General features: G+C 48.2%; 1 protein-coding gene across 21 annotated transcripts in view; it reads right to left on the bottom strand.

Annotated features, from left to right (window-relative positions):
• NRXN1 (neurexin 1) overlaps positions 1–8,303 on the bottom strand; it is a 739,204-nt gene extending 730,901 nt beyond the window's left edge. For all 21 annotated transcript variants that reach the window (XM_065632973.1, XM_065632971.1, XM_065632964.1 and 18 more), the window contains exons 1-2: positions 8,217–8,303; positions 2,876–4,378 (exon numbers count right to left, since the gene is read on the bottom strand). In XM_065632973.1, the coding sequence (XP_065489045.1) occupies positions 2,876–3,614 (739 nt within the window). In that variant the 5' untranslated portion in view covers positions 3,615–4,378; positions 8,217–8,303. The remainder of the gene's footprint in view (positions 1–2,875; positions 4,379–8,216) is intronic.
• Positions 8,304–10,779: the final 2,476 nt, after the last annotated feature.

The following is a 10,779-nucleotide window of genomic DNA, read 5'->3' on the forward strand; positions in this document are numbered from 1 at the left end:
TCCTGAAAATAATTTAAGTCCTATCAAAAATTGCATCCTAAGGACTGAAACACTGATTCTAAAGCATTTTTCCTAGTCTATCAAATGTGCAAGTCAGGATAGAAGATTTTGGAAAGATTTTCTTTGTTGTTGTTATTGATTTCTAAAGTCCTCATTATACTGTGGACGCTCTGCCTTACCAGACTGCAGAGATGAAGTAGCACACTAAATCCAAGCCAAGAAACAGCCCAAGGAAAACAGAATTTAATGACCACCTCTCACTTTTAAAGACAACGTATCAACTAGAACATGTGGTTACAATTTCAGACAAAAATGGGAAGTTGGAGATTTTTTTCATCTAAACCATTTTTAGTTAAAAAAGAGTGAAAACTCATGACCCCTCCAGATCACTGCAGTCTGAGATGATTCTGCATCTTTCAGCAATGGCAATCTCTCACTAAGGTTTGTGGGAATTTAACACATTCCAGGAACAAAAGATCAAAACTCAACAGCATAATTGCTATGTTGGCTATGAAGAACTAAACAACAATAGCCAAGGTTTCTTTCTTGGCAAACATAATGGTTTCACTTGTTCTTCTGGCTTTTCTATTTCTCAGAAGATTAAATAATTCATAAAATAGTTCAATATCTTTGGTAGCACATACAAGTAACTACTAATCCCTTCATCAAAACCCGACTAATGTGAATTTCTTACTCTCTTTTCTCAATCAACACATATAAACTGTAGGACTAGTTCTATTTATGTTGCTATCAGTGGAAATGTTGCCTCTTGTTTCAAATGAAATCAGAATCTGAATACTTTATGATCCTTTGTTGAAAGAGTATGCTAAAATTGTAAGTCTTACTATTGTTTTGTAAGGCTTCTCAATGGTCAAGTGACATGTGAGGGACAAGTGACTTGATCCCACTGAAGTCCATTGAAAAACCACTAGTATTTGAATGGAGCCAACATTTTACCCTCATTTGGAGGATTCTAAATATAATTTTGAGCTTAATTTTCTTATAAGTTCTATACAATTTATATATACTGTATGTAAACATATATATATTTCATTAACATTCAATCTAAGCATTAAAATGCTCCTTAAAAATAACTATTGATCCCATTGGTATGTAAAGCTAAGATTTTCTCTGACTTCATATTACATGCAATTATATGAACTTTTTCATATAAGCCTTACGTGTTCAAATTAACTTCAAATAAATAAACTATGTTTAATGTAAAGGGCATATAAATGTATAATAATATATAAATGTCCACCATTGCTTTAACCAAACAGCTACACCTCATAACTTTCTTTTTGGCTTATCATAGGGCCTAAAAGATGCTAAGGCAACTTAGTATTTTACATACACCTAAACATCATGTAGTAGCACATATTAAAAATTTACACCCAAATACTAAATCCATTTATATGATCCTACCTAATATAAAAGATATTTCATTTTACAGTTTCTGGGATTGTGTATTTTCTGAAACCATCATTTGCTCTTATTAAAAATTATTTTTAAATGTTAATAGGGTTTGACTTTTTTAATGAATGGTGGATGAGAGATATACAGCTGATAAACAGGATGCAGAATGACTGTAGCGTTTTGAGTATTGACACTAAGGACAGAAGGAGTTACATAATAAAGCACAGTCACAAATGATGTTTTGTTTCTTATAATGAGTGAAATCTGATAGAAATGATAAAGGCAAATTATTCAGCCATAAATGTAGCTACTCAGTGAGGATCGTCGTTTGGCCTCGAAAATATCTTATTTAGATTTACCTTTTATATTTTAAACCTAGGTTTTGCTCTTCAATTTTGACGTTAAGATTATATTTTTTTTAATACATCTGCTCTCATTTCACTCATATACCATTACGTCCTGCTCTAGCTACACCACATATGTACTCTCTGTGCTTAAGAAGCTACAAGCAATGGTACATTTACTAGCAAAATAATAGAGTCCCACATGTATCTGCAAAGTAAACGTTCACACTCCTTCCATTTGCCAAAAACAATGGGCACTAAATATGAATCATATTTTACCAAGAGCTTTATTTGCAGATGGGATTCAGGAAAGTGCCGTTTTTCTTAGCTCCCTCTTCCTCAGTAATACTATTCAGCAATTTTGTGGTCTTGAAGTATTTACTTCCCGGTTGCCCCTTTGTATTCTCCCTGTCTGACTGGCATGGTGAATTGCTAAATACATTGCAAAGCAGTACTGTTTGCATCTGTATAAAAACATAATCCTCTGTTTAATCCCCCTCTTCCTTGGCAACAATGTAAGAAATTCAACAGTAAATCACTGATTTTATTTCAACAACATAGCAGAAGCAAATATAAAAGACAAAGACTCTGGGTCTCCCTTACCCTAAAAAAATAAACCCAGGTCATCTTTGCACTTAATCCAGTAAAATTCTCCCCACAGTCGCCTTCCGTGCTCCCAAAATTAATTCTCACCAGCTGCTTGTGATAAGCATACCCATCTCCTCCCTCAACTCCAGCCAAGCATGACACTGACCACCCCTCCCACCTGGGTGACACCCAGCACCCAGGACCCACCTTTCCTTTGCCCAGGACAACCCCAAATCACACCTCGTGTCTGGAAGACCCTCAGATAACATCTTCCTCTTCCTCCTCCTCCTCCTCTAGCCCAGTCTCGCAGAAAACACAGGAGTGATGGCACCATGGTCGGCCACAGACACATATGGAGGGCAGGGCGGGGAAGGCGGGGAAGACGGGAGCCAGGGACGCGGCGGGGAGGGAAGGGGAGGGAGATCCACTCATACAGATGAAACTCCATGCAGGCCTGGTCTCCTACCCATCCCCTCCACGGAGCGATAGGGAGGGGGGCAGTGGGGCAAGCTGAAATGGCACCTTACCTTCGCTGCAGTCCTTCCCCCGAAAGCCCGTTTGGGAGCAATCGCAGACGGCCTGGTCATTGAGCACCGAGCAGACACCCCCGTTGAGGCAGACGTCCTCCCTGGCGCACAGGCGGCTCTGCTCATCGTCCAGCCGCACCTCCTGGCTTTCCACCGGTGACGCCTGCGTGTAGTTGACCCGGACATCCGTTATCCAGCCCTTGAAAGGCTCCCGGTCCTTGACGGAGGAGAGTGTCAGCTTTAGCGTCGCCGACCGCAGCTCTGGCGGGAGCCCCCCTAAGAAGAGGCCACTGAAGACAGTCATGTCCCGCCGCTTGGACTTCACCTCCACCCACTTGGCCTCGGCCCGGTCGATGATCAGCGTCGTGTTCTTGAAGTGGCGGCGGATGACAACAGCATGCCAGAGGTTGTCGTTGACCGCCGTGTCGGAGAGCAGGGTGGCGGGCTCAGCACAGAAGATGGAGAAGCTGAGCTGCAGCCGCCCACCCTGGGTGAGGATGAGCTCCAGGAAGTCGCAGAAGCCCTCATCGTCAAAGTAGAGCACCAGCCCGCTGGAGCTGCGTGTCTTCATGTTGAAGCTCATCTCGCTCTCGCAGCAGGCATTCCACTTGGGGAAGCGAGTCCACTGGCCCTCTGCCCCCGGGAACTCCAGCCCGCTGCCCAGCTCGGCCCAGCAGCCCAGCAGCAGGGCCAGCCAGAGCAGCAGGCAGCCCCCGCGCCGCACCAGCGCCGCCCCCATCCTGCGCGGCCTGGGGCGGGGGAGAGGGGCGGCAGGGCTGGCAGGGGGCGGCGCTGGGGCCCCGGCGGCAGACAGGGTAAAATCTTGCCGGGCACCGGCCGCGCGGGGAGGTTTGGGCACGCTCACCCCCGCCCCGGGAGCGGGGGTCACTGTGGGGGACTCCCCGGGGCGGGGGGCTGCGGGCGCCCTGCAGGAGGGGGTTGCGCGTGGAGAGGTGCCAGGGGCCACCAGAGGAGTCCTGCAGCAGGGGAAAGGCGCCGTTGGGTCTCTTCACTGGTGGGCCAGGCTTCCCAAAAGATGTCTGGCAGCAGGTGAGTCAGCAGAAATTTTCCCCAAAGCCAACATTACCAAACCTGGAGAAAAACCAAGACTATTGGCAAAACCCTCCTCCAAGTGGATCCACCAGCTCGGCAAGACTGTAGCAATATCCCAGTGCGTGTGCGCTTCTTTTTACATCCTCTCCACCAGCTGTAGTTTCCCAGGAAGCCAATTACCGATCCCAGCGCTGCCTCCCTAGGACGGATCCTCTTGTCAGATCATGGACTGTCTGCCATGGTGCTAGAGCAGCGTCAGCAGATGACAGGACTCATCGCTCATGGTTTCCTGAGCTGCCTCAATCCCAATGGGGTTGAAACCCAGAAGCTGTCAAACAGCCGAGTGGCTACTTGACATGCAAAGCCTGACAGCTCCACTTCTGTTTGCTTGCAAAAGGCCAAGGCTAAGATCCAGGGGGCTGATTTTCCTCTATTGTTTTTGTTTCTAATCTGCAAAGAATTGAAACAGAAAAATAAGAAATGACGACTAAAAACATGTTAAATCATAAAGCTGATCAATAGTGGATGTTTGTGATTAATTTTTCATTTCAACTGCTGTTCAGCATTAGGAAAATGAACTGGTGCTGTAATTCTGGAGTTACTGAGAAATCATAATAACTTGCAGCACTCAACCTAAATCTTAATGTATATACTTATATTAAATTACATTTTATGGTATAATATATATGTAAACTACTTACCTTTCCAAAACTTTCAAATATTTTACTAGCATATTTTATTATTACAAGGCTGATGTTAAAAAGAAGAGGTGGTATTTATTCTGCAATTTGTTTTATTGCAATTTTATTACTGGATATACCAGCACCTGTGAAGCTATACGGTCCTGTTACTGCAGATGATGCTACCAAGCCCAGTTCTAGTTCTTTCCAATGCAGCTCAAAAACACATAAACTAGACAGAGCTCCCAGCAGGAACTGGGAGGCTTCGCTGTACATGGCACACCTACTGGTTTATTTGCACAGGGTGAGGAAGAATTGCAATGGTTTCTTAGAAGGCTTTTTGAAAATTTCAAACCGCATTTTTCTCTGCCACCTGGTTTCTTTTGCTGCTGATATTCTCTGTTATGGCAGGGAAAATCCAATTCAAGTCAGCTGTGATGTTGACATTATTCACAATGCAGATCAGCTAATCCCAGGTGTTAGTCCTCTGAAATGGGTTGCAGTATTTTATGTATGTTTACTCAGCTGCCCTTATTTAAGAGGACAACTCCTCATTTTAAAAATAATATATATGCCACAGTTCACTCTCTTCCTCTGAAGAGGTCTCTGCATTCAAAGCATTTCAGCAGAGAGGCTCGCCTCTCTGTTTTTCTTACCCCAAGTTGCTGTATCTTTTCTGGAAGGTGTGTATTAGCAGATCTCCCCTGATGGAGGAGAGGATCTCCGACACCTCCCTCACCCACCGCTTCCCCTTTACCTCTCTCCCATTTTTTAGCCAGCAGTACTTAAGCAGGCAGCATATCATGTCCAGAGCCGCTGCCAAGCCCATTGGGCTGGTGTGTGGGGGGAGAAGGGGCAGAAACGAGCCTGCCAAGACAAAAACCTGCTTCAAAGCAGGCATACACCTCAGCTGCCTGCACCTGACACGTTCAGAGCTGCTAAATCACCTCCTACTCTGTATTTAATTTCATTCCTCTAAATGTCAACACGTTTATTTTTATTGTTTGTCACACGCGAGGTGGGCAAGAGCAGCAAAAGGGAGGCAAGAGAACCCCCAAACTTCCCGAGCAGAGACCAGCTGTTCCCAACCAACGGCGGGCAGCGGAGGGGCCCCAGGTTCCCCCCGTGCCCTCCTCCCTTCCCCCCCCCAGCAGGAGCCACCTCTCGCAATGCCGCTACCAGCAGAGGGATTTCCGGCAGACCCTCTGCAAAGCGAGGTGGCCGGGAAGGCCCGTGGCGGGAGCCCCCGGCCCGTCCCCGCTTCTCCGGAGTGGGCAGCCCCGTTCCTAATTAGGGCCTTTTTGGATAGCGTGGTGCTTGCAACCAGGGGCGACGCTCGCTTGCGGCACCGCGCCCAGCCGCCGCACCGGCTTCAGCACCCGGAACGGCTCCGCCCTGCGCGGCCCGACGGGGCGGCGGCGGCCGGTCCCCGCGCCCGCCGGCGGCCGGAGCAGCCCCGCCACTGTCCCCGCCGGCCGCCCGCCCCGCGGCCTCTGCGCCGGTGGCGGGGTGGGAGGCTGGGCACGATTGGGAGCCCATGCGGGTACACCAGGAGCGGGGAGGGGATGTGCGGCCGGCCGCGGGTCCCCATTGCGCCGGAGGTGAAGGGGGCGACGAAGAAGCCGATTTGGGGTGCGTGGGGGAGGTGCGGTGAGACGGGTGCTGGCGTGAGACACGGCGTGCGTGCCCGCGGGGCTGCGTGAGAAATGACTTGGAGGTGTGTGTGTGGAGGGTGCGGGGGGGGGGGGCGGGTGGAGCTGCACGTCGGAATGTGGGGAGAGAATACGCGGGGACGGGGCGGGGTGCGTGTCTGTGTGTGTTCACAAGGGTTACCGGGGAGCTACGGCTGGGCAGTATCCTATCCATACTGCGCGCCTCGGGGGAAGCAGCGGGTAGGGAGGAAATGCGGGAGGGGCCGCGCCGAGAGGCGCAAGGTGCGCGGAGCGGGCGTCGCGGCGGCGGGAGCGCTGGGAGCCAGTCCTTCCGCGGGAGCGCACGGCAGAAGGAGTGAAGGGTCTGCGCAGGGAGCGCCGCCGTGCATGGGGCGCAGGGGCGGGAGGGCACTAGGAGCCCGCGGTGTGTGCCGGCGGGATGCGCGGGAGCCGGGCAAGGACACGCGTGTGAGTGTGAGCGTGTGTGTGCGCCCGCCGTGCGTGCCAGAGCGATCCCTACAGGTGTCCTCGGAGAGGCGCCGAGCGGGGATCCCACCTCCAGAGCATCCCTGCCCGCTGCCTGCCTCCGTCTGCGGCGCCTGCCTTCCCTCTCACTCACACACACAGCAGCAGCAAAAAAAGGGGAAAGAAAGGAGAAAAAAGGGGAAAAAAAATGAAAGAAAAAAAAGACAGGGAGATGGGAAAACTGAAAAAGAAAGACCCAAGAAAAAAACCCAAACAATTGCTTATTTATTACTGCCGGTATAATTCACACATTGTCAATAAACAGCACAGTCTTGTCTAGTCATTTCCAAAGCAGAGGGACACTTCCATTCTCAAAAGAGGACAATTTAACATATATGTATCTCAAATGGGCTCTTAAGTATCAGGCATCCCTCCCAGCAATGTATACACACATATGTAGCGAGAAATATACACAAACATAAATGCAGCTATTGCATTCAGTGCCTCATCAGTGAATTAAGATGCTTCCCTCAGCCCTCTACAATCATTCTTTTCCTTCAAAAATTATGATTTAGTCACAGGTGCTCCAATTGAGCCTTTTCAAATTAGAAAAAGAGAGAGACACCCATAGGTCAATAAATCCTTAATAAATGCCAGGTCGGTTGGCATGCACAATCCTTGGCAGAATCCTTATTGTATAAAATACACAGCATTGTCTCTGGGTGTGGGGAAGACCAGAGAGTTCACAAATTACCAGATGAAATAAAAGGATCTGAAAAACAACGTTGCTGCAGCCAAAGGGAGAAGCACTCTAATTCAAAAGCAGACTTTACCAGCATCATTAATCTTTTCCTTTCATTTCTACGTATTTTCTAGAATCAAAGTATTTCCTAAACGGCTGGAATGATCGATTTTGCTATCCTCCCAATTTGCAGATGCATTTATTTTAATATGCTTATGATATAATTTCTATCCCTTCAAAAATGCATACCATCAGCAGGAACCTGAACAGTTTCAAACACATATCAAGGAAGCCGGGTGCCCTCTTTCTTCTGGCTCACAATAGAAAATGTCCCAAATTATCAATGCACTTCCTGCACAAACCCCTCGCCTCTTCCAGACCGCCACTGATAAATAACAATAATATTGCGATATTCATTCCCATCGCTGCCCCGGCTTCGCGTTTCACCAAGGCAGCTCACGCCAGGGAAAACATGCAGCAGATCGATTTTATTCCCTAAGTCTCATAGAGCCTCCCCTCCTCCGCTCGCCTTTGCAAGGGATAATAAATTACCGCATCCAACCTTTTAACTTCTACCTTCGCTCCACCATCTCCTCTCCTTGCCATCTACGTCTCCACAACGAGCACACAAACCTCTCGCGCCTCCTCCTCCTCCTCCTCCTCCTCCGCCACCGCCGCCGGCTCTGCCGCGGCACAGCGGGGCTCGTCCCCCGCGCCGCCGCTCCGCCCGCGCTGCGGACGCGCCTTACCTGCGCGGGGTGCCGCGGGCCGGGGCAGGCGCGGCTGCCGGGGCTGCCTCTGCCGCTCGCCGACGGAGCGGGCGCTGCTGCGGGTGCGCGGCGGCGGCAGCGGGCGGGGGCGGCCGCCGGGAGCGGGGGGCGGTGCCGCCGCGTGACGCCGCCGCGCCCGTCTGCCCGCCGGGGGCGGCACCGCGCTCGCTGCAGCTCCGCATCCCACCCCCTGCCCCGCCCCGCCCGGCCCGGCCCCGGGCCCGCCGGCTTCCCCCGGGCCCCGCCGCCGCAGAGGGGCACGGGTGCGGGGCGGGGGAGCGTCCCGGGGGGAGGCCGCGTCTGGAGGGGCTGTCATGGAGAGGAGCCCCTGAGGGCGGTGCTGGGGCGGGGGTCGAGATGGGGGAGGCCCCAGTGCGTTGGTTGAGCAAGGCCGGGGTCCATGGGCGTGCACGCTGCTGCCGTCTGATGGCTGGGGAGTTCGCGCATCTTCGGAGGTGGAGATCGTGAAACACCGCGAGGGCTGGTGGGCACCTCTGCCAGCTCCCCAGCTAAAACTCTTCTTTCTTCGCATTTTTTTTCTTTGTGTGTGTATGTATTTGTTGTTGTTAATGATGTCATTGTTATTTTTTATCCCCAGAACTGAAGCTTGCTGGATTCTGCACAGCCTGTTGGAAAACGGAGGTACAGACTTGTGACCAGAGTGCACCCAAGGACTAGGTCTGCAACCACAGGAGAAGTGTTTGGGAAAGCCTGGCCACTTTTTAGTGTAGTGCTAAACCTGTGTGACCGTATGTTGCCTCTCAATGGTCACAAACTATCAGGGAAATTGACAGTTTCCTAAGATTGTTGGGTTTAGTTGCATGGAAAGTATTTGATCATGCCAAATATACTCAGTTTTGTCTATCAACCAGCCTTCTAACTTTGTACTCAGTGGCCTACAGAAAGGTGATGAAGTGATTGTAAGTGATTTGCATGTAGCCTTAGCCAAGGTTCTGGCAGCTTTTGAAAATATGTAGTGATGATTGTCTCATCGAGAGTTACAAGAGCCCTCCAGTACTGAGCATCCCAGAATTTTTTGAGAATGGTCTGTGCAACTACACTTTTTTTTTTTTTTTTTGGCCAGGGTGTGAATGTAGCAACTTACTTTTGAACTGAAACTTCAGAAATAAGTGTAAAAAACCCTACTTCCCTTCTCCCACCGCAGTCCCAGAGGAGTTAGCCCTATATAAATTTTTTTTTCAAATGAAACAGGCTTCCTCACAGATTACAAGTTTGATGAGGTAACCAAGCAACATGTTAAGTAACAAGAATAAAAGCTTGCTAGATAGGCGACGTATCTTCAGTACTTACAGCATAATCAGACATCCCTTTTGTTCAGCCAGATGATACCCATATCAAGTTATTTTAAAATAGCGTGAGAACTTCCCTTGACAATTCTAGTAACTTGACCCGTTCAAACAGAGCAAGGAGCAAGTATCTCTTCTGCTATGAAAAGCAGATAAATTCTAGGCTGCAATATAATAAAGGAGCAAAATTGTAACCTGATGGAAGTTAGTATTGTATGTGCGTGTGTTTATATATATAGTGTAAAAATTAGTATTTTCTAACTGTGATCTTATTTTTGTTGTGCTCATGGTGAACACCTGGTAAAGCTTCTTATCCTCTTAGCTGAGGAGTGTCAAAGCCAAAGCCCAGTCCACCCTGGGTTTGCTAGCACAAGTGGAGGATTCTTCCACCTTCAAACCAATGGACAGCTCAGCTATTCTAGCAGTAGCCAGAGGATGTTCATGCTTCCCTAAATCTCTAGCAAGAAGCCTGCCACAGTGAGAGGAAGGCTGGGGAGAACCTACATAGAAATAAAGCAATGAGAGAGTGAACTGGGAAGATACAGGGAGATTTAGGGAGAATATAATTTCCTTAATTTATTGATGGGTTTTGGTTGAGTTTTAGAAGAATGTATTACTTTTGTCATTCTCTCTCATCTCAATTGTTGCAGCATATGGTGTCATAGTTGATTCATTCTGAAGCAGCAGAAAGAAAAAAAAAAAGGAAAAAAAAACCCCAAAACCTGATTTCCAAACCATCTCTCTTTGTAGGTCTTTCAGCTTGACAAATATATGGAATATCTTTTAAGAAGCACATGGCCTTACAGACATCTGACTTTCTTTTGCATAAATTAATGTTCTGTGTGACACCAAAATATTTTGAAAAGTAGAGAGATAAAGGCAGCAAAGAGATAAAGGCAGCAATGATAATATTGGTAACAAACCAATTGTATTTTCTGTTAGAAGGAATGCAGTACATTATCCAACTTGCAAATCTGAGACCTTTTGAAAGTATGTATATTTTCAGAAAAAAATGCCTTTGAGTCATTAAAAAAATACATATGTGAAATTGTCCAATAGTTCTAATTTTAAATAAGAGATTTGTTGGCAAGCTGAAGTGAATGCTGGAGCTGTCTCTGAGGCATGCGCATGCAGTTGGCATGGCTGTCAGAGCAAATGAAAAATGAGGTAACCAGTCAAGGAGGTGCAGAAGAAATAAGAATGATTCTGCCGAGAAAAAAAAAAATCCAACTAAA

Source organism: Caloenas nicobarica, chromosome 3 (assembly GCF_036013445.1).
Source record: "Caloenas nicobarica isolate bCalNic1 chromosome 3, bCalNic1.hap1, whole genome shotgun sequence".
Lineage (NCBI taxonomy): Eukaryota > Metazoa > Chordata > Aves > Columbiformes > Columbidae > Caloenas > Caloenas nicobarica.